At 54.6% G+C, this 13641-nt stretch overlaps 1 protein-coding gene across 1 annotated transcript in view; it reads left to right on the plus strand.

The window, feature by feature from the left end:
• TTC7A (tetratricopeptide repeat domain 7A) overlaps window positions 1–13641 on the plus strand; it is a 120307-nt gene that overhangs the window by 72208 nt on the left and 34458 nt on the right. Inside the window, exons 13-15 of the mRNA XM_015538689.2 lie at window positions 789–846; window positions 1980–2052; window positions 5045–5205. Coding sequence (XP_015394175.2) covers window positions 789–846; window positions 1980–2052; window positions 5045–5205 — 292 coding nt within the window. The remainder of the gene's footprint in view (window positions 1–788; window positions 847–1979; window positions 2053–5044; window positions 5206–13641) is intronic.

Consider the following 13641-nt stretch of genomic DNA (forward strand, 5'->3'; position numbering starts at 1 on the left):
AACCCTGCCAGCTCAGCTGTGTGTCCCCCCCACCCCCCATCGATGAGGCAGCCACCTATTTCTGTGTCATTGCAGGAAGGGGAGTTATGGGGCCCCATGCAGACCAAACCTGGAAGAGTAATCTGACCAGGGCTGGGCTGGGGCCTGGATGACAATCATTTTAAAGCTTCCCAGGTAGTTCAGTCTGCAGCTAAGGCTTCAAACACCTGCCCTTAAAATGTAACACTTAAAATGTGTTAAAGTGTTAGGGCGCCTGGGTGGCTCAGTCAGTTGAGCGTCCGACTTCGGCTCAGGTCATGATCTCACGGTCTGTGGGTTCGAGCTCAGAGCCTGGAGCCTGCTTCCAATCCTGTGTCTCCCTCTCTCTCTGCCCCTCCCCCACTCTCACTTTGTCTCACTCTGTCTCTCAAAAATAAATAAATGTAAAAAAATTTTGCAAAAAAAAAAAAAAGTGTTAAAGTGGTCAAAAAAGAAGAAGCCTGTAGATAAGGAACCCGAGGAGGCATGTGGTGGTAACCTGTCTCTTAAGGCTCAGGTGGCCGTGGAAGTCCCTGGTGTGGGCAAGAAACACGCCGGGAAGCTGGGGCCAAGTGGACATCTCACACCTACCCCTGGTAACGAGGGCGGTGGGTGGCATCAGTCCGGAACCACTGGAGTGTGCAAGCACTGGCCAGATAGGGCCCTGGTGGGGCCTCCCTGCAGAGCCTGAGTGGATTGGATGGGGCGGGGCTGGGTCGGCACCCCTTCAGCAGCCGCTCATGGCTCTGTCTCCGTCTTGTCTCCTGCAGCGACTCTGAAATCCAAGCAAGATGAATTGCACCGGAAAGCACTGCAGACACTGGAGAGGTGAGGAGGGCCCCGCCACCGCAGAGGCCCGAGGTGGCACATCCACATGCTTTATGCCAGTGAGCCCTCTGGTGTAAACTGAATGGTTTCCATCCCCATTTTATTGACCAGGACACCCAGGCTCTCACAGCTCCGTGGGCAGGTAGAGTGCCCCCAGGCTTGGCCCCTGCCCTTGGGGGCTTAGGCCTCTAGAATGGGAGTGATAGCCCATTGTTGTTGTGATAATTATGTGAGATAACTAGAGCCGCACCTTGTATTAGTAGCAGGGACACAGAATTGGTGTTTGCCTCCTCCCAGCCCAGTCTTCAACCAGAGGGCTGTGAGAATCACCGCAACCCGCCCCCCCACCCCCTTGCTCAGAGATATCCTGGCAGCCAAGGTGGGGTCCTGGAGGGAAGGAGGGGAGGGGATGCCAGAGAAGCCCCTCCCCTGTGGTGGCCCTCCCTGGGCCTCCTCCTTGCTAAGTCCCTGACTCCATCCCAGCCTTGGGTCCCTCCCAAGCATCCTTCTGGGCTCCTCTGGCCTGTTGCAGGGCTCCGTCCTGCCAGCCCTGTGTGTCTTACTCCTTCTGAGGACTGATGTGGAAACTGCTGGTTTGGGGCCTGCCCTAGACTCCTGTGCCATCTTTGTGGGAACATGTAGCACATCCAGCCCCTCTCTGGGGCAGGTTGTTCCTGAACCCAGCGAGGCAGAAGAGTCTCATCCCCGCCAACCCCCGCTGAGCTACCTGGGCTAGCTCTTCATTCCCAAGGCTTCTCTCCCACAGAGGCCATTCCCAGGCCTGCCACGCACAGGAGTGTTCCCTTCTATCCTGTGATGGAGAGGTCAGGATTCGGGCTCTGTACAAGGCCACCGCAGGGCTCAGCCAGGCTAACAGTTGCCCAGAGTGAGAGGCAGTGCCCATCCCCCAGTCCTCCCCTCCCCGGATGGCCCCCCACCTCAGCAGAGCCAGCCCTCTTGGAGCCTGCTGCTGACAGGCTGCCAACACCATCTTCCCCTACCAGGCACCCTCTGAGAATCCTTGACATTTTGCCCTGCGGCACCCAACACAGGGCTGGCACACTGGAGGCGCACGTCGCACACTGGGTGCTCAATCCTCGCTGACTGACCTGTCGCTCCCTTTCCCTACACAGAGCCCAGCAGCTGGCACCCAGTGACCCCCAGGTCATCCTCTATGTCTCCCTGCAGCTGGCCCTCGTCCGCCAGGTGGGTTGTCATATCTCCTGAGTCCCAGGTCCCTGAGGGCTGCGGGTCTGCTCCTGGCACCACTGCTGTTACTAGCCACGTGACCCTTTTCAAGTGACTTGACCTCTCTCAGTCTCTGTTTTTTTATCTGTTATCTGAGCATCTTCATACGCCACCTCAGAGGGACCTAGTAAGGATTGAGTCAGAAAATGTGGTAGAGCCCATGGGCACACAGGAAGGGATTATTCTCTGTCCTCACACTCCTTTGAACGGTTCGGTCTCCTGAGAAGTTGATGAGTGACCACAGGAAGTATTTATGTCCTCACCTCCACTGGGTTTTCTCCACAGATCTAGGAGAGCAGAGTGACCGACACACAGAGCTGTTTCTGTGGACCCCAGAGCTTGTCCCTGGCCTTGTGGATAGTACCATTAGGCTCAGCCTCTAGGACCTGGTAGGGGCCTCCTATCCCCTGGCCACCTTGGCCCCACTGGAGCTACCACCACTGCCCAACCCACCTTCTTTCCCAAGCTGAGCAGCTGAGCTGTTGGTGCTGTGAGGACACTGGTCCGTCCAGGGAGTAAGGCCAGGCAGTCATCCATCCAGTGGGTCACCTTTCATAAAAGGGCCAGAGCTCCCCGTTCTCCCAGGCCCTTGGGAACCTCTGCTTTTCATGTGCATGCCTCACAGAGGCTGGGGCTCGGTGCACACCCCTGGCCTCCAAAGCAGGACCTCTTGGCCTTGACCCAGTGAGCTGATCTCTGGACCGTTCAGGGACTGCAGACAGCCTTGACGCCCACAGCACAGCTCTCTGAATCTGCACCAAGGGAACCGGGCTGGCCTCTAGACTGTTGGAGAGAAGCCAACAGAGCCTCCATCCTCTGGTGATCAGGTGATGGCGGCCCTGGCAATCCTGGGTGCTGCTGTGCCCCCCACTGAGCTGGGTGAGCCCTCCATCTGATGAGGAGGGTGCCCTTGGCCCTGTTTTATACTACAGGAACTGGGACCCTGCCGAGCTTCAGCTCAGCCAGCACTGAAGCCAGGTTTCTGCTCCAGAGCCCATTCTGCCCCCATTAGACATGCCATGTGGCTCTAAGCATCCTGTGCCCTGACTCATTTAAAGCCTTATCCGCCAGCCTGCAGTTGGCCTCCTGGTCTGTGTCACCTCTTAGCCTCTGGTGTTGTGTTCAGGTGGTCCCGCGAGCTGATTCTCCTGGCTCTGGGGTCACCTGGGTGCTTCATGCTGCCATCTGCTTGACCTTCCTCTCAAGCCCTGCAGCAGCCTGGCTTTTCCCCTCACTGCACCCTTACTCCCGTCACTGGGACCCCCATCCCATACCCTTGTCCCAGCGCCTGTGTGTACCCTGACTGGATTCGTCACTCATCTCTCCCGGTCTCCTGTCTCAGCCTTTTTCTCCCCGGTGGCCCTGATCTCCTTCCCTCTCCCTTTTGCTGCTTCTCTCCCCTCCTCTTGCACCTGCCCACCACCCTCCTCAACTCACTCTCCTGCCTCCACCTCCAGGCTGCCCCCACCTGTCCCAGCCCTTTTCCCCCCTGTGCCCCATGGTTCCAGACTTCCAGGTCTTGGGTGAGGCACTTGGTACCTCTCTGCCGCTCTCCCCAAGGAACATCACTCTGCTCTGGTTTTGCAAGGAACACGGTCAGAAATACCTGAGACCACTGTATTTTAGCCTTCTGTATAAACACCAATCAAGTTCATGATAAACCTTTGGTGATATCTTTTTAATATCTTTAATTATTCAGCCACCTCTGGTGAATGGTGTCTGTCCTCCCAGAGAGATGGCAGGGCTAGGCCATTGGAGCCTGGCACCCATTTTCCTTGGGGACTCCAGACCTTGGGAGCCTCAGGGAATGGAACCTGGCCTGCCTGGGTCTCTGGAGCCCTCCAGCCCATCTTGCTCAGAGCACGTGTGGCTGCCTGAGCAGTGACAGCTGTGGATTTAGATACTCAGCCCAGGATAATGGGGTGCTCTGGAGAATCGCCAGGGAGCAGTAGCCTTACGGAGACACAGGCAAGCTGAACCAGTGACCACTTAGCTTCCTTCACTTCCCTTGAACTTTCCACAAAAGGGGGCTCCCGTGGGAGGAGTCTGGGCCTGGCACTAGTGCTCACAGCAGGTGAGAGGCTGGGTGGACCCCTGGCTGGGGCCAGGTATACCCGGGACCATAGGCCCCTCAGGGAGCCTGGGAGGCCCACGTCTGAGGTTTGGTAAGGAGCAAGACTTTCTAGAAAAGAATCCCGAGCTTCCTGGGGGGATAGGGCCCTGACGTGGGTAGGGTTGCAAGAGCCGATGCAGCTGCCAGTCCCGAGGGTGTGAGAGAACACATCCCTCATGATGAGAAGGAAGAGGCTTACCTGCTTGGTCGCTGCCTGGGCTTTGGGGGCTTGAAGAGGGAAACGCACATTTTCACTCACGTCCAGGACGGTGCAGACATTTTCTTACGTCGTCTCACCCTCTCAGCCACTGTAATGGGCGTGAACATTATCCTCACTTTGACGGCTAAGAATTGCAGCTCAGAGAGGCTACCCAAAGGGTCCAGCTAGGAAGTGGCAGAGCTGGGACCCATGCCCCCACCTCACCCCAGAGCCTAAGCTCTTGCCACTGTGACCCTCTGAGTGGGAAGAGGCATTTGTCTGTCAGCCTCCATCACCACATAAACCGTGCGGAGAAGAGGCCATCTCTCGGTCTGTAGCTCATGACCTGGGTAGCTTTCTTACAGCCCTGGCATCTGCCGAAACCCTTTGTGCCACACCATAAACCTGCTCCCCTTTAGGCCTGAGCAGCAGTGACTTCCCAGGCCTGACTTGGGACAGCAGACCCCTCTTGCCATGTCATTAGGGTGTGTTTTCTCATCAGAGCATGAGCCCTCCCCACCCAGGGCCCAGGAGCTCACTTGAGTCCGCTATGCCCTTGTTGGCAGGTGCTGGCACCAAAGTCCTGGGGGAGGTTGGGCCTTGGAGAAGGTCACTAAACTGGCAGTTTTCTCTGGCAGATCTCCAGTGCCATGGAGCAGCTGCAGGAGGCCCTGAAAATGTGCAGGGATGATGCCAACGCCCTCCACCTGCTGGCACTCCTCTTCTCTGCCCAGAAACACTACCAGCATGCCCTGGATGTTATCAACATGGCCATCACAGAGTATCCAGAGAACTTCAAGTGAGTTCCCTATGGACACTACAGGGCTGGGGCCACCTGCCATAGACACAGGTGCCCATGCACACCTCACCCTGCCACATAGCCAGCCAGCACATACTGATTAAGTGCCTACTGCATGCACACTCCTGACTGGAGGGTCAAGGTGGGGCATGGAAGACGTGTGGGGTCAGAGAATGGCTCTGGCATTCTGTGCCAGGAAGTGTCAGGTGGGGAGTGGTAAGCTCTCTATGGCAGCTGCAGGCTCCATGCGAGCTCTGGGGACCACAAAGGAGACTGTGCTCGAATGCACGTGCTCAAGCTGCTTCCCCCCCGCCCGCCTGCCCCGGGCTCTGCATTTGAGCCTTATGGGGACACTGACCTGTGTAACTTAATCATAACCCTGGCACAGCCAGCCAAGGATGGATTCTAACATTGGCTTGGCTGGTGGAGGCCAAGTGAGCCATCCCCCTGCCTCCAAGCAGGCCACTGGCATTGGAGGAAAGGGGTTCTCTCCATCCAGAGCAGTCCCGGCCTCTCCCTCCATCCCTGGCTACTCCGCACCCCCTATTTGCCACATTGCCCAGATGCCCCTCTCTTTGGAGCAGGGTTCATGCTGCATTTGGCCCAGGCCATGGTGGGTGGGGCAGGACTAGACTTTCCTGCCCCCACCTATACAGAGAGGACCTGCTGCCACCCAACTAGGACACTGGGGAACAAGAGCCATGCTGGACCAGCTGAGGCAGGAGGTGCATGGCCCGCAGGAGGGAATGAGGAGGAGGCCAGTCGTCTTTTGATTTCTGCCCTCCTCCGCCCAGACACGTGACACTGGATATAATAGACCTTGTTTATCTGAATCCTGTGAACTGGGGATGAGGGGTCCCTGAGTGCCCCCATTCCCATCACATTCCACCTTCAGGTCTGAAGGAGGGCTATGTAAAACCAGCGAAGGGCAGTCCTGCTTCAGACAGCAGAAAAGAAGCATGGTCCTGGCTACCTTGAGGGATGACTCCATTGGCAGTGAAAACAGGTTCATGAAGAATTAGGGGGAAATTGGTGGGTGCCATAGCCATGATAGGTGACAGAGGGAAGCTGCTATTGTCCCAGCCCAAGGAGGTTCCCTTTGTGTGGGGAGCCTGAGTGTCCACCTCTGTCCATCCCTAGCCCATCAGGGGGCAGGGCCGGCTTTCCTGTGCCTTTGGCCTCCTTCCAAGGATGCCGCGGGGAGCTTTGCCTGTGGACTCTGCGGGATGGCTTTGTCCTCGCCAGGGCTCAAGAAAGGTGCTTTGGGAACAGCAGAGTGCCCTTAATGTAAGCTCCCCAGTGTGCCCCACTGAAGAGCAAGCCCCCAGATCAGTTCACTTGAAAAGGTAGGTCACTGAGGGAATATTACAACACAGATGAAATAGTGTGTGCAGACAAGAATGAGTTACCTTGTCTCATTAATCCCACGCACAATACAGCAAGACCTACTGTGTAGAAGTTCATTTTTCACTTTCAGTGGAAATACAAAGAGGACCAATGTTCCTTCTCTCCCGGTACCAGTTACCTCGCTGTTTTCCTAGCTCTGTCCTCACAACGGTCAGGCAGGGTCTGCTACCAGCTGTGTGTGTGTGTGTGTGTGTGTGTGTACTCTGTTGTCAGGCTTTGATGGAAAAAGAAACCTTCCCCAAGAAAAGCTTCGAATCCTAGAGTGGGGAGGGGCTCCTCACCCTGCCCCCAGGTCAGAACAGGTGTCACAGAAAGAGAGGTGAGGCCTGGTGTCACACATGGTTTTATCAGCAACTCCTTTTCCCAAGTGAAATCTTACATGCCAGTTGAGACTGTGTGGGAACAGAGGGGAGCAGAGCTGTCCTGATGGAAGCAGGGCAGGGGACTGTCATGCCATGTATCTGGCCCTTCCTCGGACCCCCAGTCCCTGCAGGGAGCTCTCCCCTCAACCCACTCCAGCGCCTGACGTCTCACCGCAGTGTCTCCTCCTAACTTCTGGGCTGAATTCTTTCTGCTGCCAGAATCTCATCCCCTGGCCTGAAGTGGGGAGGCTAATGGCACTTCACACTGTTTTGGGGGGGTGAGCCCTCTGGTTCTGCCTCAGCATCCTGACCCACCACAGGGGAGGTGCCTCCTGCCTCCTGGGCTCCTTGGCCTGGTGAGGAAGCCCCCTTCTCGGCAGCCTTTCCCTACTGTGTGGGCAGTGTGTGTGCCCTTCCCCTCAAGCACGCTTTCTGCCCCTCCCCGCCCCCTCAGGTGCACACTCCTTCACCTGGAAACGCTTCACTCACTGCAAGGACCTTCATGGGTGGTGGGGGAGGTGGTCCTTGCTGAGGTTGGCGACTCCTCCTTAGGAGGTGTGGGTGGGCTTTGGGGCCTCCAGGAATGCCTAGAACCAAACCATAACATTTGTGCCTGTGTGTGTGTATCCAGGGAGATGACTTTCAGCAGATTCTCCAAGGGACCCTAAACGCAAAAAAGATGGCAAGCTCTTCCCCAGTGCAGACTGGGCTCTTGGTCAACTTGTAGGATAATTGTGCCCCTTTGTGTCAATTGTGCCCCTGTTTCTTCAGGCAGGAGCCTTCTGAAGGGACAGCCTCTGCATGAGAACACAGCTGTCCCATCCAGACTAGACTCCACGGGGTCACTGCTGGGGCCTTGGGAGCTTGGGCCATGGGGCTGGCAGCAGGGAGACATCTTTGAAGTCCAAGCCCAAGAAGGGGAAGTGTTTGAGTCCCATCCCTAGGGTTCTTCCGTTTTGTGTCACTGCAGAGAGGCCTGGGGACCAGAGCATCCCATTCTCTGTGATGCCTCACTGTGCAAAGCGTGCCCACTGGGAACAGTGGGGATAGAGAAGCAGTGGCAGATTCTTTATCTCTAAGCCACCGTGAGCCCCTCACCTCCATGGCCATGAGGATCTCTGTCTTGATCAGAGCCAGCCCTAAAAGGCTGCAAAACTAAAAAATATCTACAGGCCACGTCTGGCCTTCCGAACTGTGAGACAGTGCATTTCTGTTATTTAAAATTAAAAAAAAAAAATCAACCTTTAAAAAAAAATACATATATAAGAAGTTGGGAGTGGGTGTGGAAAATCCACCTACCATGTAGCTCTCTGGGGTGGCCATAGAGCATGACCGTGGCTTTTTGCAAATAAGGCAATACTATTCCCCACAGATGAAACCACAGAGCACAAAAACCCATGGATTAGCAGGAAATGTCATTGAGTCCATTACCGGCCAGGGATCACTGACAAATGTCATTGCTCTTTCAGTTAAAACTGCATCCTGGTCCCCCAGCTGCTCCCTGTGCTGGGAACAAGCTGTGTGTGGCTCCAGCTGTTGCCATGGTAGAGAATTCAACAGCCGGTCCAGTAAATATCATTGCAGTCAAACAAAAAGATCAAACCCCCTTCACCCTGACCTCAGTGCCCCCAGTGAGGTGTGTATGCCACCAAGAGCTCCCCACAGTGTGCTCCTAAGTGGCTGAGGCCTCTCAGAGGCTCTTTTCTGTAGAACCTGCCTGTGCATTGGCTCCCAGAGGCTGTCTTCATGAAGGAAGAGGCTGGCAGGCACATGTCAAGTATAGAGGAGGTATGGCACAGGGGACATGCCAGTGGGTGGGATGGAACCCTTTCCATGTGAGCTTGTCCCCACGTGAGGGCCACAGTTAGGTTCCTGCCCTCACTGGGTCATGCTCTTAACCTGTGCCACTTCCAGCAGCTTCCTCATCTGCCAAAGACATCTGTCCTGCCTCCCTCTGCCTCCAAGGTCTGTTGTGAGACTCGGGCAAGAGAAGGTCTCACAGTTGGTTTAGAAGCATGCTCAAGGGCAGCAGTGTGGGGCATTCTGGAAGGTAGCGCACCAACAGTGTAAGACAGCAATGTGGCAGCTGAGGGTAGGGTGTGTGATGGGCCTGGAGCTGGAGGAGGGAACCGTTAGCAGGAGGGCCAGGAGGCGCAGGCCGAGGCAGGAAGCCCTGTGGGAAGGTGTCGAAGTTCCTTCGCTGCAACGGATGCTACCCTTCCTACAGGCAGTCTTAAGACTCCTGGAGAAAAACCCAGCCCTCATGGAGCTGAACTTCTGAAAATCCCCCTAAATTCAGGGATTAGGAAGCAAAAGCAAAGAGGATCTTGATTTCTGTGCTGTGGGATGACCTTTAGTTAATGGAGCTCGGGTTTAAAAGGCAGAAACGTGATGAGGCAGAGACTGATGGCCCAGCGGGGACAGTGTGAACCTGGCACGGGGGCAACCAGACACCCTGAGCAGCTTCCTGAAATCCTGAGGGCTTCTGACTAAGCCCTGGACACATGTGCTGGTCGGGCCGTCCCTGGCCAGCCTGCAGGGGGCCTCAGGGGGGCAGCAAACTCCCTATTTGGACCTGGGTTCCAAGCCAGCCAGGCGGTGGAATGTGAGCCGTCTCCGTCCTGTGTGAGCTGGAGGCTGCCTGTGCTAGTCCTTCCTCCTCATCCAGGCTAGGGGAGGCAGCTGGGAGGCTCTGCTGGGGAGGGGCAGGAATATGGGGTCAAGGGGAACAGACCACTGATAAGCATGGTTCCTGAAGCTGGGGCTCCATGGGCACTGGTTTTAGGTAACAGATTCCTTGTGCTTTAGTCAGTGCACTTGTAGTGAGGGTCACCATGGTAACCAAACAAAATTCCTAGGCTAATGATGGGAGCTTTCCAATAACCAGCCTGTCAGTCACTGCCCCCACCCCATGTCTGGCAGCCTGCCAGACCGGTTTTGAAAGCCCAGACTGTGGGTGGACTGGTGGGTGCAGGGTCAGGCTAGGCCCTTTTGGGAGTTTCTGCCTGGCCCAGCCCAGGATCTGGGGGACTTGGAAGATCCTAGGGGAAGGTGTATCAGAGTCCGGACGCACTCCCCCGGTGCAGAAATAATATGGCCCTCTCAACAAGCTGGAGCTTGTCATGTGTAAACAAACTATAGGCACGGCCATCTCCCCCAGGAAACCTAGGCTGTTTTGGAAAATGTTTGAGCTGATAACTAGGCATGAGCTGGGGCCAGATGTTGGCTGATTGTAGTTAAGGTGAACTATGGCCTCAAGGGCACTTCTCTGATCTACCTGGCCTGCCTCACCTTTTTCTCAGGTTGCATGGGATATGTTTCTAGCCGTGCATTCCACCAGGCAGAAGGATCAGAGTCCCGGGCCTGTCTTAACATTTCTGACTTAAACCCAGTGTGTTTATTGGATGGCTCTTACTAGGGACTTGTAGTAGATCAAAAAGACACTTAAAATACCAACACTCCAGTGAGGGGGCTGGAATCAAAGGTATTAACACAAACATAGTTTATCACTTTGCTGGATTCATTAAACGTTTTTGGCCGCCACAGCCCCCAGTGAGGACAAGAGCCAGGGGTTAAACTTGCAGGCCATGTGGCTGAGGGAAGTGTTAAGCCAGGCGTAATCACTGGCACCAGCACTTTCTTCCCCAAAGGTCAGTTCCTCATCAGCTAAGCTGGTTTGACATTCAGCATTTCCCTTCACTGGTTGTTCTGTGGAGCCTCCTGTGATCTTGCTCTGTGTGACACTGTAGTCAGACAGAGTCCTCAGTCTCCCCATGGCAGTCTGCTTGTGCTCAGACAGGCGGGTAGATGACCCAGGTTATTTTGTTTGTTTGGGGTAGAGAGAAAGGAAAGGAAGGTATTATTTGCAGTTTTTTCCAAAAGGAATTCTTTACTTATTGAAGTGATTTTAGCCCTTGGTTTCCTGATCCTCACTCCCTGATCTCCTGGCTTACAACATTTACTGGAGATAGGCACTGTGGCCGAGCCCCAAGAGAAAGCCTTTCTGCCTCTGGGAGAGAGCGCATTCTTGCCCTTGAGGCAGGGCTGGCCTCCCTGCTACAGTGGGTGGTCGTAGGGTCCCAAGTGTCTGCTCAGTGGGTTGAGATTATAGACTAAGATGAAGGTGTTTGCCTCTTGGTGTCTTATACTAGGTTGGGAGCCTACCTTTGTTCCACCTAGGGACCTTCTAGTGGATGTGCTTCCACTCCTGAATCGTTATGGAAAGGCTCTGCATGGTTTGTGTTCTTATCTTTCAGGATCACGCATTTGTGTTTGTAGAGTCATCTGGAGATAACTGGAGGTAGCAGTAGCTGAGGGAAGCAGGGCCTGGAGGCCTGCCGGGTCAGCCTTGGGTCTGCACAGATAAGAAGGCCTTGCCATGGGGCACTTGGGTGGCTCAGTCGGTTAAGTATCCTTCTTGATTTTAGCTCAGGTCATGATCTCACTGTTCATGGGATCAATCCCCACATCAGGCTCTATGCTGACAGCGAGGAGCCTGCTTGGGATTCTGTCTCTCCCTTTCTCTCTCCCTCTCTCTCAAAATAAATAAATAAACAGGAAAAAAAAAAAAAAAAAGAAGGCGGCCTTGCCATGCGGCCAGCCATCAGAGAGTTTAGGTAACCCTCTCAGAAATGTCCTGAGGCTATTCTCCAGGCAGGGGCAGGACTTTTGAAGCAAGGAGGAGCTAATTTCAGGAATCAGAAGCTTGCTGGCTATCAGGGAGGTAGGTTGGGCAAGGGAGCGGGGGGACGGGGCATGGTGGAGAGTAGGAGAGAGAGTCTTAAGCAGGGTCCATGCTCAGCGCGGAGCCCAACACTGGGCTCAGCCCCACAACCCTGGGATTATGACCTGAGCCAAAATCAAGAGTCAGATGATGTTCGACCAACTGAGCCACCCAAGTGCCCCAAAATCGGTTCACTTTGAATGAATTCATTAAGAGGTGAGGGATCAGTGTGAGCCTTAAAAGATTAGGGTACATGGGTCATTTAATCCTCCAGACCCAAGGTAAAATCATTGGTTTTTACAGCTAAGAGCTGTCATCAGGGTCCCTTCCATGTTTGGGGTAAGTCTCTGGGAAGGGAAGAAAGCTGGGCTTCACTATGGCCTTTCAGGGAGGTCACTCCTCTTAGAGTCACTTTAAGGTAACACCCTCAAAGAGCATGTGTGTGAGTTTAACCAGTTAATTTCCCTGGTGGAGTCTCTCAGAGGCATGGAATTTGGTAGAGTGTATGTGACCTGTGTTGCCCAGGACCTGCCTGGCTTCCTGGGCCACTGGTTAGAGCCAGGTGCTGGAGCTTGGTGACCCCACAGCCTGAATGAGGGCAAGGGGGTGGGCCAACTCCTACCAGAGGGCCTGCTCCTTCCCTTCCCCTGTCCCTTCCCATCCGTGGGTGGGGCCTCTGTGCCTAGTCAGCTGGGCAACCTGCCCCACTTTCAAGTCCTCATCCCTGCTGGGCCAGCCTTCCTCTCTAGCTACCCTGAAAGCCCCCCACCCCTCACTCCTGTTGGTCAAAACTGAACCACTCCATTGAGTACTGAATTCTCTTCTAGTTTGTTCCCTGATTGCCTGGGATATACAGTTTGAGCTTCCCCGTGGTGATGGAAGCACCTTCAGAGCAGACTGTGGCCTGCACCCTGCCTCCCCCTCCTCCCTGTGGGGGACCCACAGCTGGGCACCCACACACCCCAGTAGACCCTCCGACGGGTAGACCACAGGAATCATTTTGTTTGTTACTCTGGAGGGAAGGAGGGAACCCACAGGGATGTTGGCGTCTTACAGCCCTCATTCCACTTACCCTGTTTTGTTGTTTGGGTGTGTTTACTTTTTGCTCTTTGCAGCCCTCCTACTTGAAAAGATGAAGAAGCTAATGGGAAAGCTAGGTGATATCTCAGGGTCAGACAGCTGGTACAGGGCAGAGCAGAGCCCAGAACCCAAGCCGCGTGGCGGGCTGAACAACCCTGAGACGCTCGAACCCCGTGTGCTTCAATAATAACAAGACAGCAGTGCGCCCAGTGCGTGCTCTGCACCAGACACTGCTCTAAGCACTCTAAAGGCATTAACTCCCTGATCCCCTCAGGGACCCCAGGAGATAGAGCAACCGCATTACTCTCACTTTACAAATGAAGGCATAAGTAAGCAAACTGTACGTCAGTAATCGAGGCTGGGTGAATAATGGCAGGTAGGGCAAACCTGGATTGAGGGCTTTATCAAGTAAGAACGCCCTGCTAGGCCTTAATGTGCATTGTGTCCACATAACAACCCTCCCTCCCCCCTGCCCCTCCCTGGCCGGTATACAATACTGTATAAAATGCTGTCATTCCCATTTTACAGATACAAAACTGAGGTTCCGAGAAGTTAAAGTGACTTGACCCGGTGGTCACATGGCTAGAAAAAGGGAAACCAGGGTTTGACTTGAATCATCAGACTGGGACCCTGCTTTTCAGCACTGAGTCGGACCTGGGGCACGTAAGGTGGGGCCCAATTCCTGTGTATCCCTGGTGCAATGTACAGGCTCTGGCCTCCTGGCCCAGGAGTTAGACTTTCCAGAGGCGTGGCCGCCTGACTCAAAGAATAGCCTGCTTTTTCACTCAATTATGTGTTTTCTGTAAAAATAGAACTCTTCATTAAAACAGTACAGCATAGCCATCAGCCAGAATTACTAATTAC

The sequence above is a fragment of the Panthera tigris genome, chromosome A3, assembly GCF_018350195.1.
Source record: "Panthera tigris isolate Pti1 chromosome A3, P.tigris_Pti1_mat1.1, whole genome shotgun sequence".
NCBI lineage: Eukaryota > Metazoa > Chordata > Mammalia > Carnivora > Felidae > Panthera > Panthera tigris.